Here is a 24,711-nt window from a genome sequence, read left to right as displayed (position 1 = left end):
ATTCGAATTACTAAAATGATTTGAAATCCCCACCGCTAGAGGGAACCCATTGTTTGAAACTGCTATTTCTCTTCAGGGTTTGAGGACTACAAACTGAACAGCTCTTTTCACAACACAGAAGAAAGAGCACACAAACTTTATTGGTTGCCCGTGGCGGTGGATTTTTCAAAATGGTGCGCGTGTGTGCTTTTCCTGGATGCTTCAATCAAGAGAAATCCCTGAGACTCCGCCAGTGGGCATCGATGCAGGAGGAAAGTTTGACTTTTCACACATTGCCCCTAAATGATGTAAAGAGATTGAATCGGTGGCTACTCGCTCTTCGTCGAGATAGTGGATCACCCATTCAGTCTGTCCGTGGATTGAGGGTGTGCAGCGAACATTTTGCACCAAACGATTTCAGTGTAGCCAAAGGAAATAAAAGACGACTGAAATCTACAGCTGTACCTAAGCATTTCGTACGACCACGAACTAAGGTAGGTGTGGGAATAAAGATTTAGCATAATCATATGCGTTTCCATGACGACGGGGGAGCATCTCAAGTGGGTTCGACTTACGTTTATGTTTAAAAAAATATGTAATTAGAGCTTTAAATTTACCTGGTGCGTGCAATGGGTGCTACATAATAAATTCCCAGCAGTAATGCAGTGCATTTAGTATAGTGTGCGGTATGCTGCCCATATAAGCATGTTACACATATTGTACTATTAGAATGACAAAAATCAAACAAATGTAAACGCCAGACACATTTTTGTGTCAGCTGCTTTTAGTTGGACATATGACTAACTGCAGACGAAAACTGTTGTATTTTCACCAAAAAAAAAGTTTAGTCGTCTGTTTTCAAAGAACACTTAGCCGCATGTAGAACATAGAATCAACGATTACATTTTATAAAGAATATCTGCAGATAGTCTGCTTCCACTTCTCGAGGAAGTTCCCGCCCTCTTTGCGTTGAATGGTCTGTTTATTAAGGAAGTAACGCAGCGCCTCGTTTCAATTGGCTAACAAGCATCACGTGACAGGAGGAGCGCAACCAAGTTTTGTTTGCTTACTGATATGTAACTCGCGTGGTTAGGGTGAGTTCTCGTTCGATAGTATTTACAAATCAAGCAACTTTTTAAAAGCAGAATCACGATTCAGAATTATATTTGCACGGTTTATTAGCTAGTGTCCTTAGCTGGTATCAGTGTTTACGGCTGACTTGCTAAGGTAGCTTTCACGGGACGAACCTGCGGAGCACTTGGGACTTTACTCACATGACCGTGACAGAGGAGACTAACTTCATTTTGGCCAATTGTAATGTTATCATTGATTTTGACACAGTCTTGAATAAGATAAGTGGTTCCTTGAATAGCATTTAGGTGACCACGCAATCCGGACTAACGGCAGAATCCCGTTACATGCATTACAGGTAAGGAGTAAGTTAAACCATTGTGCTAATAAACGTTTGTTTCTCTGCATAGGATAAAGTTGCAAGATATAGTTGAACTAAAAGTATAGTAGTGACGTAACATTGACAGTGTCAGCTGTTTCTGCTTTAGACTGATGTTGATGTAGAAATATTATGGAAGTGCACTACTGTAGCAGAATTACAGCAGTTATGAGGTGTAAATTGTGTAATGATTTTGTTCTTGATATATAAGGTAGGGCTGCTCAATTTGCACAACTTTATTATGATAAAATTGCAATTTGCAAATAAAAATGCAGTTGTGACCCAGGTTTCCTGTGCATGTTTGTAGGACTGCGAAATTTGGCCAATAGGTGTTTAATTTATATATCAGAATGACAACAATAATAGTAATAATTATTATTTGTGATCGAAATATTTAGCAAAACAATAATGGTGGTATTGTAACATTTCACTGTAAAATAGGCAAATTGAGCATTTAAGAAAAATATTACAATAATAATTTTCTATATAGTACAAATGTAAAATTACAAACCTAATATTCATGACTTTTTTTTATTTATCTTTTTTTTGTAACTTTAAGCCATCAATCTTTTATTTTGATAGAAAACCACAAGGAGTCCTCAGAGCTTCTCTTTTGTTGACAACAGCCGGTTTGTAAGCGTTTCTCATTACAGCTTTGTGAAGGTGGTTGTTGCATGTTAGGTTTCCAAATTTACGGTATAAAAGTGAACTAAACTCAGAGCACTTGCAGATGGGAGATCGTGTGGAGCGTCAATTACTGCGACTTGAGATGCTCTGACGCTGAAAACGCTGGATCATGAGCTGCTTGCTTGTAAATGAACACAGTGCCGTGCTTCACTCTGAAACATTCAGAGCATATTTATTTAAATTACATTTATTTAAGACATGTGGTGACTTTGGTTTATTTCGATTAATCATGCAGCCCTAAGTTTAAAGAAAATCATTTTTTATTTTTTTTATTAACAGTATCTCTCGGTTTCATGTTTTCCTGAAGTCAAACACTGTAATTTGTGGATTCAGAAGAGCAGAAGAGTCAGAAGAGTAGTATTATTGCTCAGACTTTTGTGCTTGTTCCCAACAGACCATCTCCTTCTGTCTCTTCCTTTTTCTTTCACTGCCTTTCTCCTATCATCATTTTCGGCTTAAATGCTGCAGGCATTGCCTAAGATTAGGAGAGCAGTTAAGAGGGTTCAGCAAATCGGAGCCCAAATCATCCCAATGGCTCAGAACTGCAATGCATCCTCCGCGCAGAAAGATGGCGCTGTCACAGCAGCTATTCTCATCATAGGAGATGAGATCCTCAAGGTAAATGACCATTTATTTTTCATAATAGTCACAATTAACCCTTTGCCCTGTATGTCCTGCTTTTATATTAGCTCTATATGGATTTTGCTTACCTGTTTTATGACTAGGGCTGTCACTTTTGTGAAATAATCCTGTTTGATTTGAGACATAAGTGTTCAATGAATCGATTGTATAATCGATTTTCCATGTCTAAAGACGTTTCCATTTTCAACGCCAAATATAGGCCAATCCACGGACAACTAACACACAGGCATTAGGACGAACGTAAAGAGGGTGCTTGAGACGCACAAGTCTATATTTCTGATGATTTATTGGCATAAAGTTTCGCGTACAATGACAAACAGGAGTGCAACATTCTCAAAAAACAATAAGCAGAGTGGACTGCCATAACATCAATGAAAAACATTACTGCAGGCTTCAACATGGCTGTGTTCACGATTAGAAATGTCAAACAAATTTTACCTACGTAGGCGACTGTAGCCCGAATCTGCATTTATATGCCCGAGACTGTCTGAATACTGGCAGAATTCACATTTTTGTTGTAAAAAGAGACATATTATGCAGAAGTAGGCTATAATTTGCTGTTTTGCGTGTTTGTCAGAACCTGCAGTTGCTGTGTGACACGCGTTCGCTGCGGGCGTATCGTGACGAGCTGGATGCGCTCCGAGAGAAGGCCGTTAAATTGATTCCCTATTTTTGTTTTCTAAACTTTTGTTGGTTAGTCCGATCGATTGTGTAATCGATTTTCGAACGTAAAGTGACAGCCCTGTTTCTGACCATTTACAGATACAGGAAAGTTTCCATGTTTTAAGCAGAAATGAAACTCTTTTAGAATTGATTAAAAAGCAATATGTTAAAAACTTTTGGTTTATATGCTTACATTGCAGGGTCACACTGTCGACACTAACAGTGCCTTCCTGTGCCGTGGACTTCGCAAGCTTGGTGTCACCATAGAGCGCATCACTGTAATACCTGACGTCCAGGAAGTCATCGCTAAAGAAGTGGCCCAGCTTTCGTCCTCCGTTACTCACCTCATCACATCCGGTGGCATCGGTCCCACTCATGACGATGTCACTTTTGAAAGTGTTGCTATGGCATTTGACGAAGGTCTGCATGCCCACCCTGAACTGACAAAGCTAGTGGAGGGATTCTTTGGCACGGTCACTCCTGACAGCGCCCCCATGAAACTTGCCATGGTCCCCATTTCTGCCAAACTCAATTTTGGCGTAGACCCTCTGACAGGCCAGCGAAACCGCTTCCCTCTAGTCAGTGTCCGCAACGTATACATATTTCCCGGCATCCCCTCTTTGCTGGAACGGTCGTTCAATGGACTTACCCATCTGTTTTCAGGTTCTGGTATCACCTTTCACACCCGTGAGGTGTTTGTGGATGCGGATGAGACTGAGATCGCCCCGAGTCTCACAAAACTGCAGGCTGGTTGGGGGAAGCGTGTCTCTCTGGGCTCTTACCCAGACTGGCTTAGTAATTATCATCGTGTCCGACTGGTTCTGGACTCTGACAGTGCGGAGGAGGTGGAACGGGCACGAACTCAACTGATAGAAGAGCTACCTAAAGGATCTGTGGTTCCTCTCATCACTGACTCGGTGTCAATCGCAACTGAAGAGGTGTACTCGCTCTCAAAAAGTGGTAAGCTTCTTTCTAACCATATCTAGGAGCTGTTGTTGGTCTGTTACATGTGTTTACATCTCCTAAATCAGTTGAGAATAACCTTTTAAACGTGTGAAATTAGCTGTAAGAGAATATTCTATCATTAAATATCTGACAGAGACACTGCTGGGGAAGAAAGTAGCTGCAGCATTGGGGACCATTGAGATGGCGCTGGATAAATACTCTGCTGATGAGCTCTGTGTTGGCTTCAACGGTGGCAAGGACTGCACAGCTCTACTGCATTTATATTATGCTGCTCTAAAACGGTAAGAGAGGCAAAATTAAAGACAATGGGCTAACAAAAAGGAGCTTGTGGGCTGAATTAAATTACGGTTGGCAAAATAAATGTATTTGAGACAAAATATTACAGACTGTACAAGCCTCTACTATGAGCTTTCATGCTTGTGGTTGCCAGATTTGACAGGCTTAAAATCCCCCAATCTGAGCTTTTCTCTTAAAAGGATACATTTTCTGCCAGGTGTTTCACTTACTCGTTGCAATCTGGCAGCCACGCACATGCGCTCTCTCTACGCTACGAAAGCGCTGTGAAGTGAAAACACAGACAAACAAGTAAGCTTGAGTTTAGCGATCTTCACTGAGATTTTGCTTAAATGAGTGTCGTTCAGTCAGTCTGTGTTCCTTCACAAGCCGCTTGCACTGTTTGCTGCAACTAAATCTGCGATCAAAACTTTCTCGGTGATAAACTGTAATAAATCCAAACATGGATCTTGACTATATTTCCGATTGTTGATGCTGAATAAATGCACTTATGCAATGTCTATGTGACAATACAGTCTTGTATGCTGTTGTTTTAAAGGTAAAACATTAATGTAATTTGGAATTATTTAGGAATTTAGCTCATTTAGGCATGTTTTAATTTTTTAGATAAGTTTCTTGTTTTGCCTGTTTTCATAATGTAGAGTGTGTTTAATTTAAATGATAAATAGTCTATAATAAATCAGGAAACTAGATGAGGTAAAATAAACCATTAGTATGAGTTGACATTCTCTTGATTTGTGCTTGCGTGAAAGAATGCAGTAATCTGATTAAATGTAAACATATGACAACAATCATTGCGATTTAAAATTGAGCAAAATATTCTGGATTATCAATTTAACCATTATGCAGCCAGACGAAAGTTTTTACTGACTAAAACTAAAAGGGCTTGACATTTAGTCGACTAAAACTTGAAAAAAACATGACAAGGTTGACTAAATATGTTCCCTTGAGAACATAGAGTCTGTGGTAAAGATAACTTGATGATACTTTGACATTTTATTCTACAATGTAAATGATACACCCATACCGAAAATGGCAATTTTTATGTTATTTATGTTATGTTCATTTTTGAAAATTATGTTTTCAATAAGTAACTAGATAAGACAGTGTGAGTGTGTGCGGTTTAGAGCAAAGCATCAAAATATCAAGTTATCTTTACCACATACTTTATTTTACTCATAAATTGAAAAACCCCGTTATAAAACCCCATAGGAAAATCTTGAAAGAACCAGTGGCGAATCAGCCTTCCGGGTTCTGACGTCATACCTGCATCACTCTATTTGGAAACTTTCTGGTTGTCGAACATTAGCAATTATCACCATATCCGTAGTTAATGTGATGAATTATACCTGCAGTTATTCTGCTGAGACACCTATGTGAATTTGAGGAGAACTGACTTCATACATCCACTAATAATCACCTTAAAACCTAAATGTGTAATAATGGCTCAGAACAATAATATATGACCAAAGGCCTAGCATCAATTGTTTGCAATTTCATGTGGTTTGATATTTTGTATGTATGCATGCAGTGAATTCAGTGTAGCTTAAGGGTCCAAATACTTTTTAGGGCACCATATGTATTTATAAATGCTGTGTTGGATTTTAAGTCCAAGCATAATTAGCAAATGTCTTTTTTTAAAAGAAACAGCATGGACTTGCTGAAGTTTCACAGATATCCAAAGCTCATGCTGAGCTAATTTCAGTGTTTACTGGCACTTTCACCAGACTCACACTAGGACACAGCAGGCTGTGCTCATGCCTTGGTTACATGAGCTTTACTATATCACATGGAAGCGTCAGTACATTAGTTTGAAGAACTCAGATGATATGATTTAACTTTTTTTCTCTCTCTCTCTTTCTCAGGCGGTATCCAGATGGTAAAGACAGGTTGAAAGCTCTGTACATTCGAATTGTCTCTCCTTTTCCAGAAATGGAGAGGTTTTTGCAAGATACAATTAAAAGGTAAGACAAGGTGCCTTTCGAAAATAAAATAAAATGGGTACTGCAATAATTTAAAGGGGAAAATAGAAATCTGGAATGGTTTTCTTTCTTCTTGAGTAGGTTAATCACAGACTGGTGCCTCTGGCATCTCTTCCGGAATCTATTCTGACAAAATTTCTGAATTGTGAAGTTTTCCAAACAGGCTCTGAGCACTTATATGTGTTACTGATGTTAGAATCACCAGCTTGTTTATCCACATGTATAAAATGGGATCTGGCACCAGTCAGTCTCAAGTTCAATTCACTTGTGAGTGAGACATTAAAAGCGAGAAGTGCCATCTGCAAACCGTAACAGTCTCTGTACTGCCGCTGACAAACCAGCTGCGGTCTGTTACTTAACCACGATGAGTTGAACATGGATCCAGCCTCATTAATTCATCAGTGTCAATCAAAGCTCCATAGGTGTAATTATCTGGCACATCTCTTCCTCTCTCTTCTGTAGATATGACCTGGAGCTGATCTCGGTGGAGGGCAGTATTCGGCAGGCTCTGAATGAGGTCCAGGAAAGGAGGCCGGATTTACGGGCCGTCCTGATGGGAACAAGACGGACCGACCCTTATTCGCAGACGCTGACACCCCTATGTCCCACAGACCCGGGCTGGCCTGATTACATGAGGGTCAACCCACTGCTGGTGAGGGGGGTGGGGGGGATATATACACACTCGCACATTACCGTTCAAATGTTTGGGGTCGATACGATTTTTTAAATGTTTTTAAAATAAGTCACTTGTACTCATTAAGGCTGCATTTATTTGATCAAAAATAGTTACAACAGTAATATTGTGAAATGTTATTACAATTTAAAATGTTTTCTGTTGTGAAATATATTGTGATGGCAAAGCTGAATTTTCAGCAGCTATTACTCTAGACTTCAGTGTAGCATGGAGCTCAAGAAACATTTATTATTAACAATGGTTGTGCCGCTTAATGTTTTTTGTTTGTGTTTGTTTAATTTCTTTCAAAAAATCAAACTGATACCAAACTTTTGAACAGTAGTGTATAGATTTAAAAACTAAAAATGTAACTAATATAATAGGTATAATACACATGTATAACCACACAGAGACAAAAAGAAAGCGGAAAGGTTTTAACCCATCTTCCCTCCTTTCCTGTCGTCTCTAAACTGACTCCACAGTCAGTAAATCACTGTCATGTCTTCCACTCACTCTCATGTAAGCTGGCAGCAGAAACAGCCAAGAAATAGTAAATGATGATGAATGAGGCTCTCCAAGATCATTACGCAGCGGCTCCATCATCCTAATCAGCGGTGCTTATGTAAAAGACACGGCAGAACAGCATGTTCTTAGAATTACAAATGACCCCGGATCGGTGTAACTTATGTTACATTTAGATGTTTGCGTCATATCCACCATCTCTTCTCGTTCTGTAGGAATGGACGTATCATGACATCTGGGAGTTCCTGAGAACCCTCTATGTGCCCTACTGTATTCTGTATGACAAAGGGTGAGATGCTTCTATTCACAGTCAGTCTTCACTCTTCAAATGAGATTATCTTCCTGGTTTTGCTTATACCCTTATCTTTCTTCCTCATAGATACACTTCTTTAGGCAGTATGGATAACTCATGCAGGAATCCATCTCTTAAAGTGGTGGACGAGAAAGGTGTGACCCGCTACAAACCGGCCTACAAGCTGGAAAATGAGGAGGAGGAACGCAACTCCAGGGCATGACTGACTTCTCTAAACAAACTCATCTTAATATTTTAAGAAGACACAATGTACGACTGAAGACATTTTGAAGAAGGAACAGAATCTGAAATTCTTTCAGATACAGACTTCTTGAAAAACCTGTAGTTTGTGTATAGAGTGTCCGTCCACTGATGTAGCTAAGTGATGTCACTATGCTGTATTTAAGATTTATTAAAACAGTTACAAAGTGTCTTGTTGTTTTCTTTTCTGTTAAAAATCATTTCTGGTGTTATCAGTAGACACCATCATGATTTGTGTTATGTAACTTACCTTTGAGAAAAGAGAGTAACCGTCTGACACGCAGTGCCCGACCGGCCACGATGCAGCCCGAGTTAATGAAATGCAATGGCGGTTTCCGACCTCACGGGTGCGATGTAGTCACGTTGTACATTTAAAATGGTGATTACAATAAAACGATATCCAGGCCAGATTTAATCCAAGACTATTGATCTCCTCCCCCACCTGGAAATAAGTCAGCGGTCTGGCAACGAGAATCGATGCTCGTTTACGGACGCGCGGCCTGTTACACATCTGATTACCAGCAGCAACACCTTCATCATCTTTATATATGTCCATGCACTACTTGTTACAGATATATAAAGATGATGATGCTGCTGCTGCTGCTGCTGGTAATAATCAGATGTGTAAACTACCTTTAAGCTTTTATTTTTGCACTGTTCACTTAGTTAAATCTGAATTTGTTATATAAACAAACATTTAATTGAAAAAGACTCTGGCTGCTAGTTTAATGTTCGAGTAAATATGATCATAAGTCAGTCGTTTTCATATCAGAGGACAGATGAGGAGGAGCTGCTTCAGAACAGAGAGGGTGAGATAGGAAGAAGCAGTAGCAGATTACCGGTACGTTAGGTATGTGTGCTGTATAAGGGCCTGGTGATTTTGATTTGTTGGTGATAAAACGGAAGAAGTGTACATGATAAATAGTTAATACAGTCTGAATATTATCAAATAAAATGTTCTTCTTGTAGGAGCCAAAGTATGTTTAGAATATTTTGTTGACATGGTCACATCATCACATGGGTGTGGTTTCATATTAATTACCTGCTCATTTGTGTGGTGGGACCGTGGGAGAGAAACAATTAAGAGTGTAAATTATTTCCTGGATTTTGTGTCACCAGTCTCTAATTGTAGGCTATGTATGCAGGAAATGGGATTCAAATCGAAATAATTTTCACTAGTATACTTTTTGATTTCTTTTAAAAAGTGAAGTAAAAAAACAAAAAAACATTTATTTTATATTCTATTTTTCATGAAACTTTATGTAAAAAAATGTGTCCTGCATTTTCATGTCACTACCGATCTCTCATAGCCTCTATTTTCATTATAGACAGGTACCATCATTTTGAGGGAAATGTTAAAAATTCAGAAAATCTGAGTTTAAGGAACGTCACTACCAAACACCCTTTTTCTGCAATTAAGTAAACTTTTGTGGGTGTTATTCCATAAAATGTAGTTTTTATATGTGTACAACTATTCAGAACTGTTCTAGGTAACCATGTGCTGGTTATCATCTTTAAACTAGGTTCAAAAATATCTAAAATTGTCTCTACCGAAACAGTCACTACTGAAACGTGGTGAAGTTTCGGTTGTGACATCATGGTTTTTTGAGTGTTATTCGATAAAATTGAGTTTTAGTGTGTGTACAACTGTTCAGAACTGTGCTAACCATGTGCTGATTAGCATCTTTGAGTTAGGCTCAAAAGTATCTAAAATTGTCACTACCGAAACAGTCATGACCGAATTTTATTTTCCCCATTTATTGAGAAATAAACAAAATTTTTGTACAGTTATGCAAATCATTAGTATTGTAAGCCAGTCTAAATCGGTCCACTGGACTACTTGCACAACTACTTCTGCGTTCTAGTTAGTACAAATATGATGCGTTTCCGGTGTTGTACCGAAACGTTCAGCGCACCTACTACAGTACATACACGAGAATGCAGATTATCACTATGTTTTATGGCTGCCATTTGATTAAAACAATGAAAAATTATCTCTGTATTAATTATCTTGAGCCTGCTGAAATGTTCCTATAAATATGTTTTCTTTCCAACTGTGCATTCTGAATAATAAATAGGCTCTATATATGTATCCACTAAGCTGCAGCAGTCCTATGGCCTATGCTCCTCTTCTCATTACCAGTTTTTTTTTTCTCTTTCCGACATTTCATACCTGTTGGGTTTACATTTTTAAATGAAATTGACTATTAGAGGGATAAGTCCGATAATTTTGGAAAATTCTGCACATAGTTAACAGCAGAATATATCTTCTTCTTGTCAATAAAAACGGCAAATTTTTTTAATCTTATTGCGGACACACATTTTAGGTGGCGTTTATTCAACTCGTTGACCACAGTAGCCTACACTGAAAGTAAACATAACCGGAAATAAGTGAGACGTACTATTTCCAAACGGAAGTGCGTCACGAAGCTCAATGCAAGTGGTCCACGGCGGTTTCCAATAGAACGGGTGAAGGTCTGCGCGTTACTGTCTTTCCGCGTGGCAAAATAATTTAATTCCATTCAAGCTTTTATCTGACTCCATTTTATAAAGACCTTGAATTTAGGTTAGATTGCCAATTGGTTATTGGTCAATTATATAATAGTATAGTAATACATTTGATTGTTCTATTTAACTCTTTCCTTTATATTTTACACGTTCATTAGGAAGCTATGTCACTCAGAGAGTCTCACGCCAGCCGTTTACGCGGATCTCACGATCACAAACGCGCCAGTCAGATAACCAGAGGTTAAGGCAGTTCAGCAATGCTGCGCATACACGCTTGCTATTGTTAAAAAGTACCCATGTAGCCCCCTACAGTCGCCCATATAACAACTTGGTTAAAGCCTGAACAATAACCAGAGGTTATGACAAGTACATTGATAATGCTGCTTTAACGCTTGCTATTACCTTTATAGTATTTTTATCTAGCCCCCTATTGGCGACTGCATAACAACTTAGTTAAAATCACGCAGTTAGTCAGGAATCTAGAATTCTACCAGATGTGCCTCACGCTCCATCTAAACTGGGATCTAGTAGATCTAGGGATCTACCCTGGACGCAGATTTGCGAAAACATAAGTCTTCACTTAATCTAGAAAATAATTTCAGAGTAATTCAGAATAAAATCAAATGTAACAATTTATTATGTCAGGTAAATGTATCATGCCAATTTCATAATCAGTTCAAATATAATCAAAACAATAACATCAAATGCTCAGAGATGAGTAGTCCAAGAGGTACCTGACTCAAGAAATACATGATGCTGATACATGATCTTTCAGACACTCAGCATAATATGCCAATCTCATTACAAATCGCCCTGAGCCTCTTGTTGCATTTCTTTATATAGACAGAAACTTCTTTCACAAACATTTGCTAACAATGGAAATTTCCATTCAGAGTTGACACCTTTTGGGAGCAGGATGCCATTTGCCTGGAAGACACACCCTCCTCTGTGTGCAAGTTACCTCTAAACTCTTAAGAACTTTATTACCTTTTGGTTTACTTCTTTGGGAATGAGACATTTGTAACAGTCACACTGAGACATTTCAAGTGATACCAAACATGTATAATACTGTATGATAATTATTCACATTAAACCATATAGATTTTTGGGTGAATATCTGTTGATCTGGGTGTGAGAGAGAGACAACATGGGGGAGGTGATTGACTCGGGGATGCTAGTTTCTGAGAGTCATATGTTAATTTGGAGAAAGGTCCTTTGTCCTCTCGGGGAGTGGTCGTTCCTCAACCAGACTGCCCGGGCATTTTCTAATTTCTCAATTCTTACACTATATGTTTTAGTAGTGTTTTAGTATGCGAGTTAAAATTCTGTAATGTGATGTGGTCACTACCAAAAAATTACTGTCACTACCGAAAATGTGCCGTCACGAAAGAAACATTCATGTTTTGTCTAAAATAAAGTATATCGAATTATCAACTAAGATGTTATTATAGTGTTTGGTTCAATGTATATTCAAACTAATGAATGCTTAACTTTGAGATCAGTATGATTAACTTAATGCCTTTTACAAAAGAAAATTGGATTCAAAATACAACAAATCTTATAGATTACACTTGACATTGTTAAAATTGTAATTGTTATTGATTTACCTGTGACAACCTTTTTTTTAAATAGCAAAAAAGAACAATTATTTATTATTGTGTTTCGGTAGTGACAAATTTGGGGAGAGGAAAAATATGGCAAATCTTTCTGAAAATACAATATGAAAATTAACTGCACAATTACTAGAAATGTGTACCTTGGATATTATACAATTTGCATACATACAAAATTTGTGAAAAAAAAAAATTTCCAAGACGTTTCCAACTCTGACTTTGAACCAATTCTGTAGAATGGCCCAAATAGAGGTTCAAATGTTGAATGAGTTTTAGTTAATGAAGTCAATGTTAATAATGCATTGCTCTTATTCTGACATTCATACAACAACAACAACAACAACATTTATTTATAAAGCACATTTAAACACAATATAGATTGATCCAAAGTGCTGTACATAGTACAAAGCAGGTCTACACTATCAAAAAACCCCCCACAAAAACACACAACAACAACAATAATTACAGGTTTCCAAAAGATAAAGAATAAAAATGCGTTTTAAGCATTCATAAATCCAACACATTCTCTCTATCAATCTCTTCTTAATTACTGAAATGAGTGGAATATACAGTATCTATTATTGAATGTGTATTGTGTCCACACATTCAAACCATGATGCAGAATTTCAGAGCGTCACACCTTTTCACTTTATCAAGATCACATGTTCAGAATGACTCATGTAACTTTCATCAAGGAGTGTCAGCAGATACTATATATAAATATTGAAAGGTGAATGAGAATGAAAAATCACTGACTCTTGACAGCAACTGACATCGTACAACATCATACTTCTAAAAATAATCTTGAGTTTCTCACAACCTCCAAACATCAAAAAGGTGAGTTTGATAATGTTTTATAATGTGTTTATTTATAGACAAATTAATAGAGATTATATAGAATATCTAGAATTTGTTTGATAATTGAGGTAAAATTGAAAAGCGTACCCAAACTGTTAAAATTGGTTTAAAATTCTCTGTACATCCTATGCTTCAATTATTAAAAGATTAGTTTACATTTTATCATCTCAAATGGGAACACAGCGCATTAGACATTATAGTGCTGAAATGAACCGTTTATTGTGAACTTTTAATATCAAGTTTTACTGTTTAGTGAGTTTTAACGTTTTTTTTCTATTCATCTATAGCAGTTGACTGGTGAGAATGCCTGGAAAAAACTTTTTTGACGAATTTTGTCACATCAAACACCCATGAAAAAAACGTACTAAACAATTTCTTCAAGAGCTGCATTTAAAATGAAAAAATGCTGAACATGTCATAAACATATGTGGTTGGAAATTATATTTCAGATGAAATACTATGGGAAATGCTTCAATCTGGTATATGTAAATTTAACAAAGAAATGTCATTTTCTTTTCTTTTTTTCATCTAGAAACTATGGGCGAATCTTTGAAACTCATCACATGGAACACTTGTGGAATTAGAGACACTGCCGATGTCCAACAGAAAAAAGAAATGATTGGTCAATGGCTCAATGAACAACAAGCATCTGTTGCATTTCTTCAAGAGACACATATAGGTATCAAGAATGTTAGACATGTTGAAGACATTCGCGGTTGGAGAGCTTTTTACAGTGTTCATCATCCACGTAGCAAAGGTGTTGCGATATTGATCAAAAATTATTTGCCTTTTGAGTATATAAAACATGATGTGGACCCCACAGGCAGCTACATTGTACTTATCTGCAAATTATACGATAAATGCTTCACTCTAGTTAATGTATTCTAACCATGCAAAAGAACACAAGGTCTTGCAGTGCCTTTCTGAATATCTTTGTCAGACTGCCAAAGGTGTTTTGATAGTTGCAGGAGATTTTAATACTGTTCTAAACACAGATCTTGACCGGGAGTTTCCAACTGGAAATACAGAGCCCCTTAGACCTTATCTTGAGGAGTTCATCTCATCTTTAATGCTTGTGGACGTATGGGGACAAAACAGTCCTTATGAGAGAGATTCATTCACTCGTTTTCCATGGAAAACATCCAAACACCAAATCAAAAAAACATCAGGTCAGAAGAAAACGAAGAAGAAGAGGGGTGCATCAAGACTAGACATGGTCTTCATGCCACGGAATGATGTGTGGCTTGCTGAGAGCTGTGAAATCTCAAAGGTTCAAAGGCATTATATTTCAGATCACCAACCTGTAGTTCTGAGTCTGTGTTTGCCAAAACCAGATAACTCTGCAACGGTTCTCTCAAATGACCCAAAAGCATGTTCTAGTGGCCTAAAGAGTACGCTCACTACAAAGAGGCCTTATAAGAGGAGACCAGGTGAAATTTGTGAAGCTGAAGTTTTGAAAGCGTTAATGTCACTTGTAGAATATGAAACCCCACTTGGAGAAAATGTGCAAACATTAAAGATTTACAAAGAGCAAAAATCTCAAGAACTTAAAGAGCGTTTTAACCAAATGATTAGAGAAGGAATTCCAGAGGGCTTCACTGACAGTGTGAAAGAAAACGGAAGGTACCACTTTAGAGGAGAGTACATGATACTTGCCACAATACTTCTTAGGCGAGTGGAAAAATTTCTTCAGCCCTCATTCAAAAGCAAAACAATGAAAATGAGTTGCAAACTCTTCATCATTGTTAGCTTTCGCAGCATTCCCAAAAAAATCAAAAGAGATTTTTTAACACAATCTTTGAAATCTCTGAAGCCCATCCATCCATCACCCCCACGCGATTTCAAGATTGTGGGAAAGCTGCTTCCAAGCACAGGCCAGTATAAAGAGCTCAGAGAAGGCTGCCCACTTACACCAACTCTTCTGACAGTGGCTCTGAAACATCTAGCCTGTGTCCTAAAGAAAGATTTGAAAGAATCTGTGGTTGATGTATGCCATCATAGAAAATGCATTACTATCTACATGCATGCTAACCAGTATCTCATTCTAAATCGAAACATTTACAAATTTCAAATGCAATCAGGGATTTCTCTTTTACCAAAAATAGGACCGGTTTGGAAAAGGAGAAAGCATTAAAACTCATAAAATGCTATATCTGTGAGTAATGCTGTGCATGAAACCTGCACGACAATTTAATGTTATATAATCTTCCAGAACAGGAATGAAGTGAGATGAAACATGGGATGGATGGTTGCACAAAATGTAATAATAGATTTATGTAAAATAAGCTATTACATTAAGGCCTGGTTTCACAGACAGGGCTTAGATTAAGCAAGGATTATTTCAATAAGGGCATTTAAGTAGCTTTTTATAAACGCGCCTTAGAAAAAAACCATTACTGGTGTGCATTTTGAGACAAAACAATGGCACTGATATATTTATGTCAGCAAGTTGCGTTCAGTTAAAACAGCTCAAACATGCATTTTAGTCTGGAACTAGCTAAAACTCCGTCTGTGAAACCAGGGGGTTAGTCATTTAAATGTCTTAAAAACTTGTTTATATTCTACAAAAATGTATTAGTGGCATTGCATACATCGTAATTACACATTAAAGGTGAAAAAGTTCTGATTTGATATATTTTTCTTTCTTTCTTACATCACAAAACCAAACTGTTTTAACAGGGGTGTGTACTTTTTAATATCCACTGTATATGATTCTAAGTTGTACTGTATATTGTACATTGTGCTTTATTTATTTATTGTGCTTTAGCTTTATTTTGCTTTAACTTGTATTAAAGTGAAGACATTTATGCATACAGTGTTGGTATTTAATACTGTTTGTCATTTAACAGCATATACCTCAAGTGTATAAGTAGTAGTAATACTGCCAATAATTGTGGTCAACAAGTTTTTTAAAACTTGCGATAAAAAAAAAGAAAGATCAAAAGGATAAACAACGCAGATTTATTTTTACAGCCATGTATATTTGATCGTTATTTACCAGGGGTACCAATAATTCTGACCACAGCTGTATAGAAAGGAGCCACAGAAATCAGGATACTTCTAAAAACCATTGCTCACCAAGAAAAACACAAGATTGTCACGTTTGCTAAGAAACACATCTTATCTGTCCATAAACTTTTGGTTGCATTTAGTTGCATTTATTGTCCTAATGTGTATTGACTATTGTGAACAGGATCTAATGACATTCTGCATAAAAATAGCTTTCATAGCACTGCATTCAAAACTTTTTCTAAAGCATTTTCAGTTATTTTATTTGATGGTTAACCCGCTTCGTATTATTAGGGTCAGTACTGTAAACCAAAAGTTTCATAGAACCTTTTATTTATTTAATTTTTTATTATGAAAATAAATTGAATGTGAAAAATACATTTCTAGAACTTGTTTTTAAAATATTTATTCTTTTTACCATCTTAGTCCACCTTAGTCATTGACCCATAACCACAAAACACACAACCAATGTTTAAAACAATTGTTGTAAAGCGATTGAACAATTAAAATAAAGTTTTAAATATAAGTGCAGAAACAATGAATCCTGTTCTATATTTGTTGCATGATCTCTTTGATAAAATATTTGCTTCAAAATTACTTAATCAAAAAGCCATATTCAAGGTGAAGTCAATCATAGTAACAACATAAAACATACTGATGCACCAACACAGACAAATAATACCAGTCATTAATAAGCATGGAGATCTATAATTACACGTACATTGTACACTAAAGAAGTCTTTCTTATTTTCCTACTAATTCACTGTTAAAAGTCTAGAAAATAAAATATCTTAAAAAACTGATACAAATATTTAAACAAAAATTAAACAATACTCAGCATATTTATTCTATAATCATTGCAGTATTTTTCATTATTCATTTGTCTGAACAAATAGCAGACATGCTGTGACAGTACTTGTTTACATATGAAATAACATATTTGAAATTAATGTGCTCATGAAATGAATAAGCATGGAGATCTATATAATTACACGTACACTGTAGTACATTTTTACAGTTTAACAGTTTAACTGAACAGTACTGACCCTAATAATAAAAATGATATGATCAATTAGTTATGACAATAAGTTATACTTTAACGCATCAAAATAAGTTACGCAATTTTCAACTTTTTAAAGAAGTTTCAAGATTCAACCATTTTTTTAAGTCAGTTTAATTACTGAAACATCCATGTTTATTGTACCTAATTTAAGGCAGCGATTTTTTTTTTTTTTTTTTACAGTGTATTCATAAAAGAAAGGTTTAGTAATAATAAAGATGTGGGAACCTTACTCCAAAAAGGGGTGTTAGTTTGGGTGGAATGAGGTCCTGAGACACAAAAAGGTATAGAGATCACAGCAACACTGAAGAATTTATTTATACTTCTAATTTTTAAAGTTTAACAGTTTGCTTCCATGATGATGATGATGGTCACACTATTAAATGTGTATTTTTTTTTTTTTTTTACCTTTTACTTAAAAATACCTAATTGCATATTATGGCTGGGTAAAACACTGCCTCTGGTCTTGACAGTGTTTTTTTTGTTCCGGTGGCTCTTGTGAGAATGATTCATGGTGACTCATAACACCACACACCTTCTCTTCTCTGTGACTATCCATAAACAGAGTTTCATAAACAGAGTTTCTGTGTCTCAGTGAGGAACAGATGCCATCTAGAGGAGACAAACAGACCTGAATGTCAACTTTTTTTTTTTAAGTATAGTTAAAATGATAAATGTTTCATTTTAAGGTATAAATATATAACATGTTAATCGCTGAAATTAATCCGCTCCCTCAAAGAATAAAAATAATTTAATTCTTAATTAAATGATGAGAATTATTTAAATTCCTAAAACATGTAAATATACGTTGCTACACATAATTATTATAATAAAAATTAATAAAAAAATGGTAGCTGAGTTTCCTAATAGTTCTTGTATAACTGGCTCCAGATCATCTTCAAATAACTGGAATGTACACTCTAAAAAACAGAGACTGTAATGTTTGAAAGGCATTATTATTTATTTCTGTAGCTAATTTTTCTGTAGAAAAATAGCTGACAAAAGTTCTTCACAGAAGAAGCTGACCACTTCACAAAAATGTGAAACATTCAAATTACAAATAAACAATATACCTACATACCATGTAAAACAAAGAAACAAACAAAAAAAAAAGTTGTAAACTGATTGTTCTGTTTTGGCAAACTGTATTTGCATCTGAAAATCTAAAATGAACAGAAAACATCAGAAATGAAAGAGAGAGAGAGAAACAGAAACAAAACATTTCTCATTCACACAGAATATGGATTTAGATTCTGGAATTTAAAAAGGGGGCACAATTGCTTCACTATTATAACTGAATTACAAGTTAAAAATATTAATTTCAAACAATAATTATTTAAAAAACAAAGTAACAAATAAACAAAAAAAATATGCATTTGAAATATTTAAATATAAACATTTTCCATTTTTTTTATTTGGGCTATTTTTCTTGATCTCTTTAAATAGCAATTGTTTTATCCTGAATACAAGCATCTAAAGAATAGTCTTTCTTATTTTCCTGCTAAAACTAATAATTCACTGTTCAAATTAAAAGTCTAGTAAAAAAATATCTTAAAAAACCCTCTCCCCCCTAAAAAACGGATACAAATATTTAAACAAAAATTAAACAATACTCAGCATACTGTTTTCTCTATAATCAATGCATTATTTCAGACTAACAAAAAAAAAAAAAAAAAAGAAAAAAAAAGTTTGCATATTCCCTCATTAAGTTTAAAGTGAACACTTTCATTATACATAATTCACATACCCACAAGTAATTATGTGAGCGGGGGAAAGGAAGAAGGAAAGTGATTTGATTAAGTGCCAAATGAAACATCCAACAGCTTTCACACTTACAGAGAGTTAAGAAACATGCAGACCAATCAGAAGAGTCCATACTTGGAGGTGATTTACCACACACATCCCACAAAAGATGAACCGGAAGTAGTTCTTTAGTTTCCGGTGTTTTCCACGTGTCACTTAGTCAGCATACGCATATGCGAGAATGAATCGCACACGATTCCGAACATAAATTCAAGATACAAAAAAATCCAGGATATTCCAGGCAATTCCAAAGTTCTGCCAGGATGCATAAAGTCAATACAGCAAAATATTTTTTAAATGCTGTGGTCTGGCTTTGGCTTCAATGTTTTTTTGTTTTTTTAATACGAGAAAAAAAAAAAAATACAAAAATACAAAAATATTTTTTTTCCAGCTATTGATCACTGGATCTGTTAGTGATCGCACATATGAATGGTCACTCTGTCCCTGATCTTTCAGTCAGTAGTACAAACAGCAGGACCGGGGAGCTTCATCCTCCTCCTCGTCTTTGGCTCAGTTTGTTGTACAGTAGGACAGAGGAGAGGGGGAGAGCAGAGGCTTGTAAAGGAATGTCTGACTCTTAAAGACAGATGGATTAAAAGAAAATGAACAGTAAGATAAGCTCTTTGAAGGTAGATTAGTGTCGCTCTGTTCCAGAGTGAACTTTTATTAGAGCGGACAGCAGTAAGGACCACTGTGAGAGGACGGAGAGACTGCCAGAAAGGAAACGGAGGGATGGAGATTAATAGCGTGACAAAAATGACAGAGCAAAGGAGTATGAGAAAGAGAGAGAGAGAGAGTCTGTGTGTGTGTGTGTGTGTGTGTGTGTGTGTGTGTGTGTGTGTGTGTGTGTGTGTGTGTGTGTGTGTGTGTGTGTGTAATCCACAGATGTAGAACACGCATTTACTGTAATGCAAACTGTTATGGCGGAATATATGCCGAAACAGAGCATTTGTTTTTAGGTTTTATGCTTTTAGAAGAGATATTAGAGGAAATAAGGCAAGAAGAGGGGGATGAGGAGGAGAGAAAGTCGTCTGATTGTCACAGGATGGACAGCACTGCTGCGTGATGGCTTCTCTGTGGCTATAATAATCAAAAAAGTAAACAGACAAACACATAAATTTAAATATATACACATACATAAATAAACACAACACACACATGTTTGCACAAATATTTGGGATGCATGGTATATCAGCACCAAATCCCCCATTTAAGATTTTGTAAACCTATCTGTATGTTGGATTTTTAATAGTTTTTGCCTATTTTAGCATCCACATCATCATCTTGCACAGGGGTGAGGAACATCTGGTCCCTTTTACGGCTCCTAACACCATTCAATGCAGTTTTAGATGTATAAAAACAGTGCTGATTTGGTTTATGGTTATAAAAACCGAATAAATATTTTAAATAATATAAACACAAAAAAATACAATTAAATTTTACAAATTATAATTAGATTTTTTTTTTCCTGGTGTGACATGACCACAAAAAGCTGTTAATTCATTTCACAATTTTGAAATTCATACTGTGTGTTTTTATTTTTGTGTGTTTTTATTTAGTGAGTAGTCACAATCAGCTTGGTGAAATTAAAGGTACACCTTCGTGTCTGTGATCAGTGTTTACCGAGCTTAATAACTGATGAAAATAAGTTGACTATTAAAAAGAACAGCTGAACATCAGTTCACAAATAAAATACATTGTTTAAATTGTTACTGCCTTCGGTTATTGATTTGGAATAAATGTAAAAATGCTTAAACACTCAGATTTATACTTGGTTTTAATAAATAAAACATTACTTACATTGCTAATGTATAAATACAAGATAGAATTGTATTTGCTTTAATTTGATTTTTTTTCTATTTTTTGATGTTATGTAAAGTAATGTTTATTTTACCAGGAAAAATGACAATGAATAAGTGTAACTGGGACATGATTAATATAAATATATAAATATATATGACAATATATATATATATATATATATATATATATATATATATATATATATATATATATATATATATATATATATATATATATATATATTAATAATATATAAATCTATATGTTTAGAATTTTTATAGGCTAAATAAAAACTAAGTATAATATATTACAAAAAATGTCAAATATTACAAAAAATATATATAAAGTATATAGCATATTTGTTTTTCATGTATAATTTAATATTACACAATGAACCAAGGGACTTGAGAAGTAAGGTGTATATGGCAATAAACACAAACCTTCTTGTCTTGATGATCCAGCTGTTGCTAGAGGATAAAAAGAGAGGGAGAGAGAAAAAGAGAGAGAGACATGTGAGGTGTTAGTGCTTTCTAATTATTATTATTTTTTTTTATTTTTTTTGAAGAACTACAACTTGGAACATCGTTCTTGAAAACAAATGAGGAGAAAACCGAACATAGAGACACATCCACCATTACTCAGGCAGAAACATACTGAAAAATTACTAACGGCTGCGCAACCCAAAATACATCCTCAATGCAAATTCTCTTTAAAGGTCGCACACAGAAAGATAGTGGAAAAAAATGAAGGTGGAAGGAGATGAAAGATTCTGCAAGAAACAAAAAAGTGGACTGGAAGGATGAACAAGAGAAAGAACCGTGAAAAAGGAAAGATTTAGAGGGGGAAAAGGAGCAAGAGATACAAGACTGAACAGAGAAGGGCCACAAAAGCAACAAAGATAGAGTGATGGAGCGAAACACAGGAGAAGACAGAGAAGAGAAAAGACGAGAGGTGGAAGTGTGAGAAAAGCAGAGGGAGAACGCACAGGCAAGGCGAGAGCCTGAAAGAAGGTCAGACGCCAAAAGGAAAGAGACGAAAGTGGGAAAGAGGGAGGGAGTGAGTTTGTGTCTGAGTGTCACTCTCTCAACAGGGGGTCAGACTGAGAAACATAATGGAGAAAAGATGAAGAGAGAGGAAGAGAGAGAGAGAGAGAGAGAGAGAGAGAGAGAGAGAGAGAGAGAGAGAGAGAGAGAGAGAGAGAGAGAGAGAGAGAGAGAGAGCAGATGTGGAGGAAAGTAGACTCAACAGGAAACTATAGAAAGTAGTAGACATAATGTTAACATTTTTTTTTCCAGTTAATCTGGTCAAACTGCATGTATAAGAACATGAAACAAAATCAAGGTAACACACATTAAAGTTATTTTAACTTTACCCCTCAACACTTGACCAAACAGAGAGATAAAATCCTAATGAAAGACTTCTTTTGAATATATCTTCCTCTGATAAAGACAGTCATGAAATTAGACAAAAGATTAATTAACATCAAAACAATGGAGACATAAGTCACAGTAAGTTATAAGTAAAGTACATTTTTTAAACAATATTTATAAACACAATGCATGTACAATGAAACACTAATTAATGTATATGTAACATGTTCTTTGTATAAAATTTTTCCACATGAATCTTTCCACGTCAAATCTTAGAAAACTGGAAAGCATGAAAAAAAAAAATCAAATTAAGTTTCGGATTCATAACTAATTGTTTTGACAATTTTTTTTTTTTTTTTTTTTTTTTACAAACACACATTAAACAGTGCAAATTGATTTAGAAAAACCATGTGGGATCTCAATTAAACCATATATTACAACATTCAAACATAATGATAATAAACTTATTTAATGAAATCTAATAAAACATATGCATATCATAAGTATAAAATAAAAATGAACAAATACAAAATATGCCTTCATTTATAAGGTAATGGTAAATTTAGGAATATAATAAAACAAGACCTTAATCAGGCATTAAATAAAACCAGGATGAATAAGATGAATAATGAATAAGAAATTATATTATTATGAAAATTTTCTTATGTTTTATAATTACCATTACCATGTTGGATTACCATTATAAGGAATATAAGTGTACATAAAATAGCTTTATGCCAGTATGCGTGTCATTTTAAATAGAAGAGGAACCTAACATTTAAACTAAAAAGAGAAAAAAAGAAGAAAAGATAATTATAGTGACCAATTTCAAACTATTTATTCTTCTCTCTTACTGAAATTAAAATGTTTGCTTCAACAAAATGGCAGTTTTTTGTTTTCAAGCACAAAATGGCTGCAGTTACGCTTTCCTTGCATAAAACATGGATGCCATGACATGATGCAGAGAACGACCATGCAAAGGATGCAAGAGATGGAAAACAGCCGAGAGGGAGCAAAGGACGAAAAAGAAGGCTTCCCTGCTTCATTCCTTTCTTCAATTTTACATGTTCTGGCAAAACGGAAAAATACGGCTAACATTCCGAAAATGTAACCGTATTTTTTCTTGTTGATATTTTCCGAACAAGCGGTCACTGCAGGGACAAACTACACTTGTGTAAAGGCACCGAATTAAAATGTTTTTTTCCTCTTCGCGCTTTGGAAAAACGCTCTGGTGAATGACAAAACTAACAAGGCGAGAGAGGTGAATAAAAGGGGGAGGACGAGGTATCCACTGAGGTGGGCAGTGCAAAACGGACAGGGTTTCAGCTTTTTAAAACAATTAAAAAGATTGAGAAACGGACAGAAACTGGAAAAGGAAATGGTGTGCTCACAGCAGGAACGAGCGAGTTAAAAAGTTTCGAAAAAGACAGGGATCAATTAGAGAGAAAGTAGAACTGACTGAAATGGTTTTTCACAGCGGGGGACAGAAGGACTGAGTAAGACGCTGAATGAGGGAAAGGAGGGGAAAAAAAAACAACAGAAGAATTAATGTTTTGACAAGTTGCCCCGAGTAAGAGCAAGGAACGGAGCAAAGTGAATAGGATGAAAGACGAGGGCATCCAGGAGCTGTTTTCCACCAGACGCCGCTCCATAAAGACAGAATATTGGCGAGTTTGTTGTTTTGGTTGCACTTTTATGATTTCAGTGCTGTGTCTTGCTACCAAAATCCAGGTTTAAACATCATAAGCTGTATTTTATGAGTATTGATATTCGAGTGAGGGGATGGATTTAACTGCGACACAGTGGCAGCTATTGGGGATCCTTCGAGCATGAGACTGCGCTGCTGCTGTTATGGGGGAAACATTTCACTGTTACACTCTATGAAAAGCAGAATCAGCCATGGTCTATAATGAGCGCAACGTTCAGTTATGTCTACATATTAATAATTTACATACATTTCAATACATTGCAAGCTTATTTTACAGAGTTAACCAACCTTCCAAAAGACAGCATGTTGCATCTGTAGTTGTGACACGACTCTCTCTCGTATTACTGATCTCTGTGCTGTTCTTAGCTTGTTCTGTTTCCCCATGAGCCTGGTCATTAAGGCTCAAATGACCTAGCGAAACGAGCTCTACTTAATGGAACTTTAAATACAGCTTGCTGCTGGTGCATAGTGACTGCGGCTGCGGATGTAGTGTTGTTTTCACGGCTCTGGTTCTGAGGCTAACGCTCCTGGGTCTGACAGGACCCTCTGTCGAACAAGGACTGTCAGA

The 24,711-nt window shown here is 35.8% G+C and overlaps 2 protein-coding genes and 1 long non-coding RNA gene across 7 annotated transcripts in view; 2 read left to right on the top strand and 1 right to left on the bottom strand.

The window, feature by feature from the left end:
- The first annotated feature begins 82 nt into the window (after positions 1-82).
- On the top strand, positions 83-8,581 carry flad1 (flavin adenine dinucleotide synthetase 1). Of its 4 annotated transcripts, none has more exons than XM_082149483.1 (8): positions 83-473; positions 2,585-2,734; positions 3,622-4,381; positions 4,521-4,668; positions 6,547-6,645; positions 7,126-7,315; positions 8,074-8,147; positions 8,238-8,581. In XM_082149483.1, the coding sequence occupies exons 1-8, from the start codon at positions 171-173 to the stop codon at positions 8,371-8,373; spliced, it is 1,860 nt and encodes a 619-aa protein (XP_082005609.1). In that variant the 5' UTR covers positions 83-170; the 3' UTR covers positions 8,374-8,581. The 4 variants fall into 4 exon arrangements, with proteins under 4 accessions (XP_082005609.1, XP_082005611.1, XP_082005610.1 ...); XM_082149485.1 differs by having other exon boundaries at positions 333-473; positions 2,511-2,734; XM_082149484.1 differs by lacking the exon at positions 83-473 and adding an exon at positions 500-1,408 and having other exon boundaries at positions 2,511-2,734.
- Positions 8,582-13,296: 4,715 nt separating this feature from the next.
- On the top strand, positions 13,297-16,326 carry LOC309483157. 2 transcript variants are annotated; one of them, XR_014200501.1, is made up of 2 exons: positions 13,297-13,369; positions 13,923-16,326. It is a non-coding gene; the product is annotated as an uncharacterized lncRNA (long non-coding RNA). The 2 variants fall into 2 exon arrangements; XR_014200502.1 differs by having other exon boundaries at positions 13,678-16,326.
- Positions 16,327-18,399: 2,073 nt separating this feature from the next.
- efna4 (ephrin A4) overlaps positions 18,400-24,711 on the bottom strand; it is a 52,815-nt gene continuing 46,503 nt past the window's right edge. The window contains exons 4-5 of the mRNA XM_082149597.1: positions 21,506-21,532; positions 18,400-20,342 (exon numbers count right to left, since the gene is read on the bottom strand). Coding sequence (XP_082005723.1) covers positions 20,245-20,342; positions 21,506-21,532 — 125 coding nt within the window. The 3' untranslated portion in view covers positions 18,400-20,244. The remainder of the gene's footprint in view (positions 20,343-21,505; positions 21,533-24,711) is intronic.

The sequence above is a fragment of the Leuciscus leuciscus genome (genome assembly GCF_965113295.1).
Source record: "Leuciscus leuciscus genome assembly, chromosome: 20".
NCBI classification, from domain to species: Eukaryota; Metazoa; Chordata; class Actinopteri; order Cypriniformes; family Leuciscidae; genus Leuciscus; species Leuciscus leuciscus.
Note: the sequence above shows the minus strand (reverse complement) of the source record. Positions and strands in the feature narration are given on the sequence as shown.